The 17304-nt window shown below is 42.1% G+C and overlaps 1 protein-coding gene across 1 annotated transcript in view; it reads left to right on the top strand.

Moving 5' to 3' along the window:
* Positions 1 to 17304, top strand: part of astn2 (astrotactin 2) — a 395991-nt gene that overhangs the window by 326797 nt on the left and 51890 nt on the right. The window contains exons 18-19 of the mRNA XM_074618826.1: positions 11529 to 11662; positions 15155 to 15303. Of these exons, the coding sequence (XP_074474927.1) occupies positions 11529 to 11662; positions 15155 to 15303 (283 nt within the window). The remainder of the gene's footprint in view (positions 1 to 11528; positions 11663 to 15154; positions 15304 to 17304) is intronic.

Genomic DNA, 17304 nt, shown 5'->3' with positions numbered 1-17304 from the left:
GTGTGTGTGTGTGTGTGTGTGTGTGTGGATGTGTTTGTAGAAGGAGAGGCTGGGAAAGTGGCTTTAAAACAAGAAAAAGAATCAAGTCAAGAGAGGTGATGCATCAACATACCCACTGGATATGGAAGAAATAATAAAAAAATCCAGGAATGAAGTTCATTATAACATCAATCTACATAATGTCATTGAAGCCTGGATCTCTTTTAATTTCTGAATTATTAATTTATATGGATTAGGGCTGTCAAAGTTAACAGGGGCTGCCACTAATTTCTTTAACATATTAATGCAACTTGCAATTTTTAGGTTGTAGCGGGCTCAGTTTTAAAGCGAAAGTGAAGATACTGGCATCATATGAGACTAGATAACCTAAGGAATCCACTTGTCGCAAAGGAGCTGAATAACGCTCCGGACTTTCGCTAAATTTTGGCAAGGAAAAACTGGCATAGCCATGACCTCAAGATATGTGAATGAAAATGGGTTCTATGGGTACCCACGAGTCGCCCCTTTACAGACATGCCCACTTTATGATCATCACATGCAGTTTGGGGCGAGTCATAGTCAAGTCAGCACACTGACACACTGACAGCTGTTGTGACATGTTATGATTTGAGCATATTTTTTATGCTAAATGCAGTACCTGTGAGGGTTTCTGGTAATATTTGTCATTGTTTTGTGTTGTTAATAGATTTCCAATAATAAATATATACATACATTTGCATAAAGCAAGCATATTTACCCACTCATGTTGATAAGAGTATTAAATACTTGACAAATCTCCCTTTAAAGTACATTTTGAACAGATAAAAAATGTGCAATAAATTAACAATTAATTGCGATTAACTATGGACAATCTTGCAATTAATGTGGCAGTAGGCAGTATATTTTTGGCATCATTGGGCAAAAAATCCATAGTAACCTTTCAGCATAGTGTAATTCAAGTGTTCTGAGAGATAACTAGACTTCTGCACCTCCTCATAGCTCTGTTTTCAGGCTTTAAAAAATCTAACCTGTGACGGGAGACTTTGACCAATCACAGGTCATTTCATTGAGAGAGAGAGTGTTCCTATTGGCTGTGCTCTGCTCATGTTACCGGAACTTGGCGTTCCTTCACCAGATTTCACAATGGCGACGGCGTCACAACCTTTCTCATTTTACAGCTAAACCGTGCACTACAAGATGATTCTGAAAACATTTGAGACGAGAAACCGTTTGGTCGGAGTTCGCGAGTGATTGACAGCCGGCTCTCATAGACAGCAGATGGATAGCAGACTCCAGATCAGCTCTTACTGCTTGTTTTCCTCAGGTCTGTGAAATCCTGCAGATGTCGTTAGGAGCACCGGAGGACACAGAGGCACATGATTTTTTTCAGGTTACCTGTCTCTCGCGACCGTTTTATAAGAATAACTTTTTTTAATCATATTTGCTCCAATCTCGCCTACTTCAGCTTTAATCACACTTAAATATTTGAATCGATTGACAGCCCCAATATGGATATAAACTGTCAACTTATCATTAGACTAATTACATTCGGTTGGCATCATATTACCACTTCTGCAGACATAAGTTCACTGTAAATGTTGTGCTGCCTTGTGTACTAAAGGAGCAATCTGTTCTGCAAGTGTAGGAGGCTCGAATGCTAATTGCTCAGTATGTTTCACACATATACAATCTCATGCCATGCGGCGGTGGCGTAATCCTTTCATACTGTACATACACCCATTGTCCTCCTGAAGCCTTTTTAACTGAGGCAGTTGTAGCAAATCGCCTCTAGGTGGCATTAGTTGGTTAACTTTGACCACTGGAAATGAGCACTGTAATACAGAGGGCATAAAAAGATGACATCATGGTTTTTCTCCTCTTGTGGGGAAGTCGATGTGTGAGATATACGCGTGTGTGTGTGTGCGTCTAAAGAAAGTTGCAGGATATCAGCCTAATGGTCACATGTTGTGTTTATGATTCATCCTGCATGAAAAGTGGTTCGTGCAGTGAAAGTGAATCATATCAGATTTATTTTCCCCGTAAGGTAATTTAGGAGACATTTAGTTTTGCTCTGTTTGGGCTTCATCTTGACATCTTGCTACCTGACATCCGGTGCATGTCTTCTCTGTGCGCAGTTCGCAGGTGACTCACACGCCATAGGGAGCAGACCGGTTCACCCCCCCCCCCGCCCCACAATCGAGCATCTAATTACCTTATACCTTCAGACACAATACCAGAGGCAAATAAAGAGACACATATATATTTCCACTCGCAAACACACACAACAAAGCCCCCATGTACGTGCCGCCCATAACAAGTGCCACAGCCCCAAAGAAAAGAAGGCACAATCGATATCAGACGATCCCTAGTGGGCCTCATCGATAGCTAAACGTGAGGAAGAGCAAAAAATGTCTCTTTTCCCCTCTCTCCTCCAAACACCTCGCTATATGCATCCTTCTCTCACTCTCCCCCTGCCCTACCCAACCCGTGGTCTTCTGGGGGGGATGTAGAGAGTGAGATGTATGAGGAGGAGGAGATGGGGTAGACTGCAGTGGATCGCTCTGGCAAGCCCTTCTGAGGTAGCTTGAGGCAGGATTATTAGCTTCTTATTGATGTCATCGACCTCTTGGGAGGGAGGGGAGTCCATCACTCCGCTCCTCTTTTCCTCCTCTCCTCTTGGCCACAACTGCTGCTGCTGCTAGTCTGAAAGGCACATATTGCATTAGAGACGAGCGACACAACAACCTGCCCCTCCACACACACACACACACACACACACACACACACACACACACACACACACACACACACACACACAACTGCTCATTCTCTCTCTCGCTCTGTCTTTGTGTGTGACTTTCTCACACACACTTTTGCTTTCTACTTGGCTGGGTCTATCTGGGAAGACAGCTGCCATGTTGCAAAAGCTTTCTCAGAGATGAAGTTTTTTTTTTTTAACCTAAACCCCCTTAAGCCATCAAAATCGAGGCTTAGTTGTCCAGCTTATGATTAGATATACTGAGGTCATACCTGTATACCTATTTGTATGCATGTGTCTGCGTGTGACCAATACCGGGTTTTACATGGACCTGTCACTCTTCTTCTTCTTCGGCCCCCTTTCCTCCCTCCTTTCTCGGCTATACCTGGGTCTCTCAGTGGCCTCTCCCCTGGCTGCCTGACTGTTTGACAGGACATGTCACGTCCCTTTCACATCAGTCTCCTCATTATTAAGCCAGAGGGGGATTTTGTTACAATGTGAAATTACCCCCCATTCATGGGAAAAGGCCACGACCGGGACTGAGAAAGAAGCAGAATTAAACAGTAGAAATAGCTCGCTCTGTGTGGCTTTGCCAAAGAGGAGGATGAGGAATAGAGTATTTTTTTGTACATATGCCCAGTACTAATGTTACTAATGACTAGTTAAGGATGTGGGGAAAGTAATACCTGTAACTAACTATCCAGTATTGGCTGATAGGATCAGAGTATTTCAAGTTAAAGGTGCAATGTGTAAGATATGGCAACATGCTCCAAACAAATAGGGGGCAGCATTTCACCTCTACTACTGGGTCTATACGATCTAAATTTAAAGTCATCAGTCAGCTACTAACTAACAGAAGAGCAAGAATATGCCAAATTCGACCAAACTGCTGAATCCCTAAGAACTGGTCAAACTAACACCGCTATTTTATAATCTTATATTGTGTTTACAGACACTAACTAGGAGCTGAACGGTCCAAATACGTTTCGGTAGTTTGTTTATTGGATTAAATTTCAAAGTGGCAGATACAAGAAAATTACTCATATTTTCGTTTCGTCCTCCACGCCACCAGAGGACTAGTTCACCGGGAGGAGAGCGGGTAGCAGCTCCAGGATAGTGACTTTCACCGGGAGATGGCAGTCCCTGCGGATCAGACCCCCCGGGCAAAGAAGTGAAAGTCAATTGTTCGTTCCATTGCAACATCAGCACCCAGCAGCAAAGCTACGCTTCCGCCATTTTGGACTGAAAACGACTAGCAGATGCCAGTAAAGCGTCCGCCTAAAAAGTACAATACAAAAGTAAAATAAAATAATTTCTATTCTGCCGAAATGGCCTGTGTTGAACGATACAATGTTATAAATATAATAAGTGTTTTCAGTCCAAAATGAGGCCAGAGTTTCATCTCTTTGCTCCAGTTCTCTTTACCCCGGGGCTGGGGGTTTGCATTCGCTGAATTTGAGCTAACTGCTAACTGAAGGTCCAACTCCCGGAGCTCGAGGTACAAGTGGTATTACAAGACATGGTAATTGGCTGGGGGCTAGCTGGTCAGCATGCGCATTTCAGTAAATATCTCTGCAACACAATACATAGATGTCTTTGATACAACTTCAACACTGTAACCCTTTTCACATTCTGTTGATCATGTTGGTTAATATTTTTTTTATGTTTTAAACTAAAATTCTGGCCATATCTGACACATTGCAACTTGGTATCTATCCATGCTGGTATTTTGAAGTGTCCAGATTCAATTATGTCCGTCCCTGATATTTGCCTTCATGAAGCTCACAGCACTGAAATGTGACATTTAAATGCAATTCCCTTCACCTCCATTGTATTTTTATTGTATTTTTTGTCTAAAAAAAACCTCAGCAAATAAAGGCAGAAATAGTCTATCTGCATTGCTAAATAAGTGGGGGCATGTGAGATTTTTTTGGTCATTTCAAATTTGTAGATACTTTGTGTGAAACGTAATGATGATGTTTTGCATTTGGAATGAGAGGTTTGAGGTTTACTCCCTCATTGTCTTGGTATTGAATACTTCTCAAGTTGCTCTATTCGCGGGCTTGGCTTGCTTGAAACCCGGTCTCGACCTGAACTCGACTGGAACCGGTCTTGGAATTGGCTTGGACTCGACTAAGGTGGTCTTGCTTACAGGCCTGGTGTGTGCACGCAAATGCACACACGCACACAGATACTCCCCTGTTTTAGTGCCAGAGAAAAAATACCTCAGTGGATAAATAAATAAGCTAAGGCCTGTGGAGCTTGCCAGTGGTCCTATGTCCTGTGATGCTGTGACTGAATTATGGCAAACCTTTTGAACAAATTGGTTGTGAGTCTAATGGGTCAGAATGCTCTATATCTTGCCCGAGTGGCCGCTGTCATGCTCTCACCGTAACGCACTGCTGCAGCCCCTCGCAGGGGCGTGTCTAGAACATTCTCAGTCGGGGCAAAAGAAGAAGCGAAAGAGTGACGACATATTTCCACCAAAACAAAAGCAACAGCAGCATTATACACAAGAGCAGGACAGGTATATTTGCAACGGGTTGGTCCAGCAGGTCTCATAAACTAATGCACACATAGGAAGAAACAAATGTGAGTTTTGATCCCAGGAACATCACTTCAGTACCAAGGAGAGCTCATATAGATCATTCTTATAATGGCCAGTACATACTACACTCAATTGCCAGTTTATTATACACTAAAACTAATGCAGTCTTATACAACAGCCCTGCAAAAAAAATCCTTCATGAAGGTTATAATGTTCAGTTTTTTGAAACTGTGTTTGCTTCAACCGTATGGTAATTTTGGAGGAAATAGTTTGTGGTGCTGTTGAGCTGTATTTCATTATAAAGAGAGATGTTTCTGTTATTTAGCCTATCATCATTGATATAAATGGGGTGGACAAAATAATAAAACCATCTGCCAGACACATTATAATCTTCCTGAAGTTAGGTTTTGCAAGGTTGTTGTATTAGACTGCATTAGTTTTAGATAGGTGCACCTAATAAACTGGCAACTGAGTGAATGTTGAAATCAACATTTGGTCCATAAAGCATTAAACCTTGGGCAAAAAATCCATAATAACTTTTCAGCTTATTGTAATTCAAGTGCTCTGAGAGAAAACTAGATTTCTGCACCTTCTCATGGCTCAGTTTTCAGGTTTTAAAACATTTAGCTGTCCCGGGAGACTTTGGTTAATGGCAGGTCATTTCATTGAGAGAGCGTTCCTATTGGCTGTTCATTCAACGGAGGCTGGAAAAAGCTGTCAATCACTCGCAAACTCCGATCAAATGGTTACCTAGGCATCACTGATCAAATATGAATGAATATTTGGTTACTGTAATCGCTATTTTTCACCACAAATGTTTTCAGAAGCATCTTGTAGTGTACTGTTTAGCTGTTTACAAGTGATTGACAGCTGCTCAGAGATGGCAGCATCCAGCTGGGCTCTGACTGGTTGTTTTCTTCCGGTCTGTGAAATCTTGCAGATGCCATTAGGAGCACTACTGTCAGGATATAGTGATGGGGATATAGAAAAGGAAAAAAGAAAGAAATGCGAATAAGCAGCGTTTGCATCAACTTGGAACGAATAAACTCTGCTAAAGCGTGGCTTAGTCAGTAGGTGGCGCTGTAGGCCACGTGTGGCTGTAATCCGCCAGTAAACACAGTAGAAGAAGAAGAGGTTGTGATTGGCCCTCCATGCTTTGGCCATCTAGCTAACCTTCTCCCAGAGAAAAATGGAGAGAGGTCTTCAGGAATTAGTTTCAGTTAACAAGTTTTAATTGTTTGTTCATGTCAGCTAGTGTTGGTAATGTTAAATGTTGTCTGGAGACGAAGACAAGCGTTCGTACGTTATGATGGGAAAGTCCGGGAAGACGCCGACAGCGGAAACAGCTGGTCAGTCAACGTCAGTTAAACGTTAGCTAGCTACGTCAGAATTTATTAAGCAAAGTTGTTTATATAATTCATTTAGCGCTTCAACTCTTTTTGGAAAAAGGCAAAAGGCAAAAATAATAATACTAAAAGCCAAGATAAAAACTTGTTTTGCAATTGAGGAAGTTTTATGAAGTTTTGAAGCTTCCATACAGCTTTCATAATGCGATACTTCAGGTGTAGGGTATAAATACAGCGGCCACGAACTTCCCTCTCCCCGGCAAGGAAACTATAAATAAATATCAGAATCAGAAGTACTTTATTGATCCCTGGGGGAAATTGAGTTAAATAAAATAATAATAAGAAATAAATAAAAATATAGAGAAATCATAAGAAAATATAAATAAGAGATATGTATAACAACAGTGCAAATAATAATGCTGAAAAAAAGGATCTATCATTAAGTGTGTAAAAACACAAGAATAGTATAAATAAATACGAATGTTAGTTTAAAAGTGCTGTATAAATGAATGCAGTGTTGCCAGAGTAAACCAGATTATTGTACAGCTGAATTATTGTACTAAATGATTGTACTGTTAAATCAGTATTGCACAGTTGAAGATATAATAAATTATGGGGTTATAGCAGCTGATGGGGTAAAAAAAAAAATTAAATTTCTGTTGTATGTGTGTGAATGTATTAGGCTTGCTGCGGTAGTCGGTGTTACCGGTATTACACGACCATCGTTTTGCTTTTTTTTATGGAAATAAAACCCATTTAGTTAATTTTGGCGTATCAGCGCCGTGTTATCAATGCATAGTTGGACGACGGACGCTACAAACTGAAAGTGAAAGTGTCTGCTTTGTATGGAGTCTCAGCTCAGAGCAGCAGGAGTCAGATTTCACACACAGGGGACGAGAGAGAGTTGACAGACAAGACGATGGCGGAGGATTTGGTGTCGAAGTGAAAAGGAAACGCATTTAAACCGATGCTATAAGGGAACCATAACGTTAATGAGGTAATCACTGTGAGGAAGACGGAACGGTCACAGCCGGCGCCAGGTGGAAACCTGTGGCCTCGCAGAGAAAGCTGGACCGGAGAGGCCAGACACACAGCCACCCGACGGTAAAAATCAAAGTAAGCGCGCTACACATATTGACCGTAATCTTTTCTTGTAAAATGTCCGGTGGAATCGGTAACACCGGTGTTGTCACAAGTTTATTAATCGGTGGGAAAATGTCCTTACCGTCACATCCCTAGTATGTATGTACACTTTAAAATCAAATAAACACGTCTACCGTTTACAGGATTAGACAAGATTATATTTGATCCTAAATAAAATGTATTTACTTTAAGTTGACAACGTCTGCATGACAAAGTATAGGTAAATGAAATGTCTTTCTTAGTTTGAGAAGTAAATGTTTGTACCGGTAGTCGCACGGTACTTACATCGGAGCGTGTTCCATGACAAACACGAAACGGCGTTGCACGTCGTCAGTAAGGGCAGCTGGTTAAGTCGTCATCGATGCAGGCTCGCTGTTGGAGGGTTCTATATTTAGATTGTTATTTTGCAACACGTAATACGACAGCACACTAACAAACAAGTCAATTTACTTTGCTGTAAAGGTCAGATTAGCTCAGACCGTCCTCCGACAGCGTTGGCACACTTAAAATCCAATACCTGCTGTTTTGAGGGTCCTCCAGTGACACAGCAATCCCCCATCAACCTCTGGGTGAACCAACCCTCCAGCCGCCCCCAGTGTCCAATTTCCTGGAAGTACTACTTCTGATAAGGTTCCTCGAAGCAGCCCATTGGCTCCTTTGTTAACACCATTAGCCCTGAATGATTGGAAATGCTACAGAAACGCATTCGTGTGCGCACATACACACACATACACACACATACACACACACACTTAGGTCACCATTGATGGTGTCCTGTGTGTGCTGACTTAGACTCTTTACCACCACTGGTGATCATCTTATAAATCAATACTGTGGGCCAGCTGGCCAGTGTTTTCACGTATTAGCCTCTGAAGACGGACAGTAATACGGTCAGCTTAGACTAGACAAACAGATTAATACATTAAAGAGGTCACAATGGCCTCCATTGCCTTCTTGTAAGTCACGACAGGCTTCTACGAAAGCGAAAGGTCCAAATAGTATTCTCGGTGCCAGCGAGTCTGATGATGTCAAAGCTTGGAATCTGCGGCCTGAGTTGTTGCTGCCGGTGCTCGGTAGCCTCTGCTGTTCTGATCTCGTCTTCTGGTTGCAGGGGGAGGTGATTACATTTCAGCTCAATTTGTCCAGTATCGATAAGGTCAATGGAGATGAATTGTGGCATATTTGTGAAACGGTAGAACCATGTGTTATTGTAACCATCGCGGTATTGCCGGTTCCTGAAAGCAAATCTGACATGACCGCACAAAAAACTGTCTTACACTGTTACAGTCAGATAGGACCATCTTTGTCAAAACACTATGTTGATATGAAGCATATTGGATATACGGTTTATTTCTGACCCCTAGCTGGCCAACACAGAATGTATATGGATCTATAGTGTTCTGGGAAATGCATGATCTGTGGTTAATCAATACAGTGTAGGGTATCCTCTTCTTTTCAGCTATGACTAATCTCTGCATTGAACACAGAAGGAAGGATTTTCCTCACAGACCCAAGCCCTTTTTTTTTTTTTTTTACTTGCACCAGCAACACATATTGCTGCCTTCACAGCCACACAACTTATCACTTTACGTGCATTATCTAACACTTTCTCCTTGCTTTCCCTCTAAATCCTCATCTCTGCTTTACCTCCCGTGCCCCCCCCCCTACCCAGCCCCCTACTCTCATTCTCTAAACCACAATTAGATTCCCTGTTTACCCAGTGGAGACTGGCTTGCATTACTCTTCAAACATAAACACGGCGGTAATCGCTTTGTCTATTTTTCACATGTGCAGCCATGCAATCAAGTGCGCAGCAGACCCATATGGGGTTTTTCTAGGAATCTGCTGGTGGTAAACGCATGGCGGTCCTGTGGTCTTTTTTTCTGTCTTTTGCCCCCTAGCAGCGGAGGTCATTTCTCATTCCTCATATTTGTCTTGTCTGCGTGTGCGTGCATGGACCTCGAGTCCAGGTTTTTCTTGTTGCCTTTTGTCTGTGGCCTGCTTCCCATTGACATGAGGTGGCAAGACCCCTGCTGCTGTTGTTTTCTGGCAGCAGTTAGCCACATGGGTTCAGGCAAGGGGGGGGGGGAGAAATGTAATTACCTTTTTCCCCTTTTTGGTTTTCCAGGGGGTTATTATATGGCCATGGATTACAGTGCTTTCCTACCCTCTATAATAACTGCTCATTCAGCACGCTCATTTAGAGGGGCTTGTATTGGAGGATAAATAATGGGAAAGCCTTCACTGTTGAAGGATCCTGATCCTGCTCCACAGTAAGATGAGGAATGCATTAAGAGTTGGGAGTCACACCTTTGTTTCCTGGTTGAATTTTTTTGCTTTCCTTTTGTCTCTCCGGCCTCTTTTTTTTTCTTCCTCTGCTGCTCATTTAGGTCACTTTCACTCTCAAGATCCTTTGAGTGAAAGCAAGCGGTATTGGAAGGAGTCAGTTCCCATGAAAGACTGTTGAGTCTCCTTTACAGCTAACAATGCAGTGTTGTGGAAATGCTAACATCAGCTTCTGAGTGCATACCCAGACTCTTTTTTTGGGGCCAAACCGTCTGCCTTTTCTGGTCAGGACTATGCCCAAAGTCCTCTCAAATGTCACTAATCAACACACTGCAGGAATCTCTCTCTCTGTGTGCATGTCCCCCCGCTTGTTCGCAGTTGTCTCAAAAGACGTGTGTGGTCTCATCAGTTCCTTTGCTTTCGGATAAGCGAATGTCATGGTGTATCGGAACAAAAAGGAGTGACTCCTCTCTCTTGCTTTTTGTTTGGACGCCGCCTGGTACCCGGTGATAATGTTTCCGCATGTCCTATTTTTTGCGACCATGATCGAGCACATCTCCAAAGTTGTCTGCATGAGGCAGCACTGCCAACCAGTTAGAGAGCACATAAATAACTGAGTGCTCCATTGATCCATAGTGTGACAGGGGGAACCACAGTGCTTGCGAACTCCCTTGAACTCACTCTCTGTCATGCCTGTGGCTTTAGGGAAAGCCCTGACATTATACTTTATTGCTTTGACGGTTATATTGGCATTTTGCTGCCTTTTAGAGGATGACTGAGCTTCTGCCTTTGATTTTTATTTTTTTTTCCTTCGCCCGTTAATGAAGCAGCACGAGGAGATGTTAGGAGATGATGTCATCTTCTAGCACGCCCCTCCCCTCTTCCCTCTCCCCTCATCCCCATCCCCTTCACCGACAGACCGACGTCGGCAGATCCTCCGCACACAAACGTACGCATAGAACGAAAGGAGGTGGGGAGTGTCACAGCTTTCGCACCTCCATCATAAAAGTCACAGTGCATCTATGATATCACAGCGTAAGCTTGTCGATGTTAGTGAGATGTTCCTGCCTTCCGGTAATTGGGAACGGTGGGGTATGAAAAGGTCACTCCGTGTGTGGGTGTGTGCGCGTCTACCTGTACTTCTATCTTTGTGAGACCTGTTCTGAGTTTTAAAAATTCAGAGAGAGGACAGTTTTTGCAAAGTGAGGACATTTTGGACAGTCCTCACTTCGTCATGATGAGGTTTGATACATCAGTGGTTAATTTTAGGGGTTGGGGAAAAGAAAATTAATATAGTTAATGGAGAGTCATCATATGGACATAAGTATGAGGATGTGTGTGTGTGCGTGTGTGTGTGTGTGCTGGGATACGGTGGAGAGTTGGGTTGGGGTGGGGGTACACATAGATGGATGGGGGAGCGCATGTTCCAAGAGATAATTGCATTTCTCTCACCTGTTACCCTTTACAGGCCTTCAAGAGCGCCACGATGAGCTCATACTGGTGTGCTGGAAAGGGCGATGTCATTGATAACTGGTGTCGCTGTGACCTGAGTGCCTTCAGCAAAGATGGCCTGCCTAACTGCAGTCCCCTCAGGCAGCCGATGTAAGTGTGAGGTGACACCATGACACCTAGGAATTCATGCACAAGAGAGATTTCATGGATGCATGCACCGATGCACCCGCAGGCACACTCGCATATGCACACGGACATCATGCACACACACACATACATACCTGTCTCTCCAACCGACTCCTGGGGCACTCGAGAAAGTTGTAGAGACAAGCACAGTCCCCAAAGTTCTAATAGCTGTCAGTCGGCCCTTACACTCCTCTGAAAAAGAACACGCTCTCATTCAAGGTGTTCCTAATAATACTCTCGAGCCATCCACCCCCAGCTATTGTTGCCCTGAGAACTTTTAAAGGGAAACAGGAAGTTGAAAGTGCAAGACTTTAAAATAAGGCTACAATGAAAGCATTTAATTAAAGAATGGAAATACAATATGCCTAATAGTATATTATATTCCAGAGTGAATGAGGGGCCAGCCTTTATTGGCACCACTCTAAAATAACGATAAAAGGATGAAATATAGTGTAGCAGCAAGAGAGGATTCTGGTCCGAGGCCTAATGACATTTGCACTTAATGTGACTATTTTTGCCAAGTAAAAGCCATAATAAAGCAGTGAAAAAATACTCTGTTGCAAGTAAAAGTCCTGAATTCAAAATCTTAAAAAAACTACAAAAGTATCAGCATCTAAAAATACTTAAAGTACAAAAAGTACTAATTTTGCAGATTGGCCCATTTCAGAATCATATATATTATATTACTGGATTATATTTAGTGATGCATTAATGTGCTCATCACGTTGAGGTTGCAGCTGGTTAGAGTAGAGCTAATTTTCATGACTTTATATTTTGCTGGGTAGTTTATATAAGGGATCATGTGCAGCGAGCCGGTCATTTCTGTAAAATAAACCCAGAGAGGGCGGAGTTTATTTCACAACAATGACCCCGCTAGCTGTACATTAACGCAATAATCTATAATAATATCTATTATTACATGGCTTTGTTTAATACTTGATTCTGATTGGTCAATCACGGCGTTCTACAGTCTGTTATTTTTTTAAAGCAGCCCGTTGCTATGTATAGCAGACCGTTGCTTTGTATAGCAGACCGTTGCTATGTATAACAGACCGTTGCTATGGGTGCAGTTCTGAGCACGGACTCTGGCGGACCGCTTTTGTGCCAAATTATTTATTTCTTAAGTAAGTAGCTGTGTAATAAGCAGGATAATGTACAGCTAGCGGGTCATTGATGTGAAATAAACCTCATCAGGATGATGTTTAGACCCCTCCACGTGCTGCATCGCCCTGTCGGGGTTTATTTCACAACAATAACACCTCGCTGTACCATTATCCCTTACTTAACGTATTAGCTGATTTAGATTTTGCATTGTTAATCTGAATCTGCAAAGTATTTAAAGCTTTCAGATAAATGCAGTGAAGTTAAAAAGTACAATATTTGCCAAGTAGAGTAGAAGTATTAAGTAAAATGGAAATACTCAAGTAAAGTACAAGTACTGCAAAATTGTAAGTATAGTGCTTGAATAAATGTAGTTAGTTACATTCCACCACTGCCCCCCACATAGTCAACTATAACCAAATGTTAAACCAAATCATTTAAGGTGCATATTTAGGGGGGGAGATATCCTCTGGGTGAGCCAGCTGACTTCGTCCTAGCTAATGGCACACATGAATGGCATGAAAATAATCTACTGATTCAGCTCTTTGTGACTTTTCAAATGTTATTGGACCAAATAGATCCAATCCAAATGCAAATAGTCAGAAAAAATTATATTCCTCGTTTTACAGCTGTTCCTTTTTTTATGATTGTGCAAGAGAAAAAGTCTTTGCAGGCCAGAGTGCATTGATATATTGCAATACCGACTGTGGCCACAACGTCAAAGTCACCTCTAGGGATGAACCAATACCGGATAGGATATCGGGCTGATGCTGACTCAAATAGCTAGATCGGGTATCGGTGACAATGAGGCCAATCTATTTAATTTAATTCTATGTTTATATACTATATACATTATATACTGTAATTTGAATTCCTGTTTTATTACAAGGCCTATTGAAAGAGGCTGGGACACGGGTCTCGGGGTACGGGGTACAACACACTTGCAGTGTAACTGGAGCTGCGGTCGTGCGTTGCGATCGACTCAATTTGGGCGAGTGCAGACCAGGTTTTACCGAGCATGTGTTGCACCCCGAAGATATGACGAGTTGATGACACGTAACCCGGCCTCTTTCAATAGGCCTTTTTAAAGTTTTGACCAATATGTTGCTGCATTAAAAACGTTTACACTTGAAATGTAATTCCTGTTAATTTTGTAATTTTACCAAGTTGCTGGTGTATGATTTATTATTTTAATGATAAGTAATTCAGTAAATTTATATCTATGTCTCTATTTGTTACATTTTGTTTTACAAAGTTAGGAAAGCAATGTTTTAGTCACATCTTATGTTGCCTTACACTTGATCCCAGTCACTTCCACACAGCGAGGCATACAGCTTATTAATTAAACACTGGTATCAGATCGTTACCCAAAGCCCAGGTATCGCTATCGGTATCGGGACTGAAAAAGTTGGATCGGTGCATCCCTAATCATCTCCCAGTCCACACTGTTCATGAGGCCTTGAATACATAGTGTTACAATACATAGTGTTCCCAGCTCAAGAATAAACATTCAACATCTACAGTTCCCCCCAAAATTGGGCAAACTCCCATCTGCTGATAAACTCCAGAACAGCTACTAAATGGACCTTGTGATGAGACCGGTCCCAACTCTTTAGCAATACTTTACCAGAAATATGTCTATTGCACAAGCAGTTTGAGACGCTTTTATGGCGGTTTTTGGTATTGTTTTGTTTGTGGATTGTGGTTGTGGTCGTGGAATTGGAGAAGACGGGGCGTGGTGCCACAACCAGAGTTTTGGTCAGGCTTTCCCTGGGTCCACGCCTGCTGGCACGAAGGGGGCCAGTAAAGAGTCGCTGAGGAAAGCCAAATCTCCGACTCTGGCCAGTGCCGGAGTGTAAGGCCAGTAAAAACCCCACAGTAGTTATTATTATTGTCTGCAAGGATGAAGCTGAGCGGCTTTCTTTTTATGAAAGAGGGATAACCTACCTCTCTTAGCCATTGTCACAGACACAGCTGGAGGGCAGACAAAATGGAAATATTGTTCTTTTATCTCTTTTGAGGGATTAAAGTGTGAAAACTGCACAAAGAGCACTTCTGGAGAACAGGTGGCATCGGAATGCTGTTTTGTTCAAAGCTGCTGTTTGCCATCCTGTTGTCCAATGAGATACTGTATAGGCAGAGGTGTGACGGTAACATAACAATGAACACATGGGATTCCTACTTATCCATTCTCTACGTTTAGGTCCATACTTTAGGCATCACACACACACACACAGTTTAATTTGAAATTCCAGATCCGGGCAATAAACTGTCGTGGTAACCTTTTGATCTCATTGTTAATATGTATCTTATTTCCATGTGTTAAACTATGTCCTTTCTGTGTTGCTCCATTAGTTTGCGCCTAGCCCCTTACCTGGAGCCCTCAAGCACAATGGTGGCCCTGGAGTGGATGGATGTGGAGCCTCTGATTGGCTGCAAAGTTTCAGACTACATCGTCCAGCATAAACGAGTGGAGGATCCCTCAGAGGCAGAGGTCTACACAGGTAGGATTCAAATACTATGATATGAAGTGAGCTGTTGTGACTGTTGGCTGGATTGATTTTATTAGGGGGATTTTTTTTTTAAATATCTAATTGCGATTATTTTGACTGATATGGCAATATTAGAGGGAATGATAATTTTACATCGTTATTCTCATTTTCATTGAAAAACATCTTCAAATGATTATGGAGTGATTTTTGCAGGGATCTGTACCAAACAAAGATGTTTTATTAAGTCTGTAGACTATGATGTGTAGGCCAGGACATCTCTGCAGCACCACAATATTTAATTTAAAAGGATATTTTGACACACATTGCTCCTTTAACAAATATTGTGCCTCCTGGGATTTGAACATTGCACTAGGCCATACTGCGATTTTGATAAAACTTTAGATTGATTTTGCAGCCCCAGATTTTATTTATTATCAGACAAAGAAACAAAAAGCATAACTTGTTAGTGAGAACACTCCTTTCCAACATGGTCCCAAGATGTTAGAAGAAAAAGAAATACAATAAAGCAATACATTCAGCATAAAAAAATTAAGAAAAAACAAAAAACACGTCACCACAATTAAAGAAAAATTTAAAAATAACTGCAAATTTCACTAGTTCATTAGTTTTGCAAGCTGCCATTTTTTTTTTTTTTTTTAAATCTGGGTCAAGTGAATTAAAAATTGCAGTCGCTGGTGACGCCAGCTTGGCTATTTAAAAATTTGTATTCGCACTAGTAACAATTCTCTCTGACCAATCAGTGGTCTGCAGTCTTTTAACTCCACCTTCTAGCATCGGCTCAGCTCGCTTGGAACCTCGTCCGAGGTGGTACCAAAAATTGCCGTCCAGAACCTTTGGTAATTGTAACGCAAAAATAACCGTTGTAATGTGTAACGAACTGAACTGAGCTGAACTGGACTAATTGGTGGAAAAGGGCCAGAAGACATTTTTGTTTTTTCAATGTGTGTTGTGGAACTTTCTCCTCCATCCCATAACCATGCTCACACCCATACAAACATACAAATAGTTACACGCACAAATACTGCGAATGAGAATACTTTCTTAATGTTTATCATTTTGGTGGTTTTGTTAGCTCTTTTGGGTGACAGCGGTTAACACTGTTGCTCTGTGTGGAGTCTGTTTTTCCATGTCCATGTGGGTTTCCCTCCACTGTCCACAGATGTGGAAATTAGGCGAATTAGAGGCTCTAAATTGTCTAATCGTTAGTCCTGCGATAACCTCGTGACTAGCTGCACTTGGGAAAGTTTGGTAAAAGATCCCACAGCATGTTTTTAACTGCAAATAGAAGGAAAATTACATTGTTCAGAGTATCTGCTAAGCAGTTAGAAAGGTTAATAATGTTTGATGAGTTGATAGAAGGGGTTCGAGTTACAATTGGAGAGAATGAGGATATAGTTTTGGTCTGGATACAGAACAGAAGGAAGATGACGTAAAGGGCAATTTATCAAGTGCCATAAACGGTGCTGACCATTGTGCCGTAGGGCTAGGGAAGTGGTCATGGTTTGCGACGAGGGGGCTGGGGGTGAGTCAGAGGAAAGGGTGATAGGAAGGAATTTAATAATATTGGAGAAATGATGTGGTCTGGAAGAAGCTGGCTTTAGTCATTGGGAAGTATAGACAGGCCATCCATCACCCCTGGGAGGAGTGCTGATGAAGCGTGGGCACCAGCGAGCGGGGAGAGGGTACAGACAGCTAGACACAGGCATTGCTGGCAGAGGTGAGCTAGGAAGGGGCAGATGGTGTGGGTGACTCACTCCGCTATGTGCCAGTCACCACTATAAATCATGTAACAGACAGTATAATACAGATTAGAAGTCATTGTCTTCGTATTTAGTCTTTTTTTTCTCTCTTTTGTGCCTGTCACTGTTTATCTATAACTCTAAGCCACTTGTTTACTCTCAGCTTTCTTTAAGTATCTGGACAAAGAACTTTGGTTAGTGCCGTAGTAGTAGTATATGACCCCCTTATAGGAGTGGGTGATGTTAATTGGCA

Source organism: Sebastes fasciatus, chromosome 19, assembly GCF_043250625.1.
Source record: "Sebastes fasciatus isolate fSebFas1 chromosome 19, fSebFas1.pri, whole genome shotgun sequence".
NCBI lineage: Eukaryota > Metazoa > Chordata > Actinopteri > Perciformes > Sebastidae > Sebastes > Sebastes fasciatus.
This window is presented reverse-complemented; position numbering and strand designations above follow the sequence as displayed.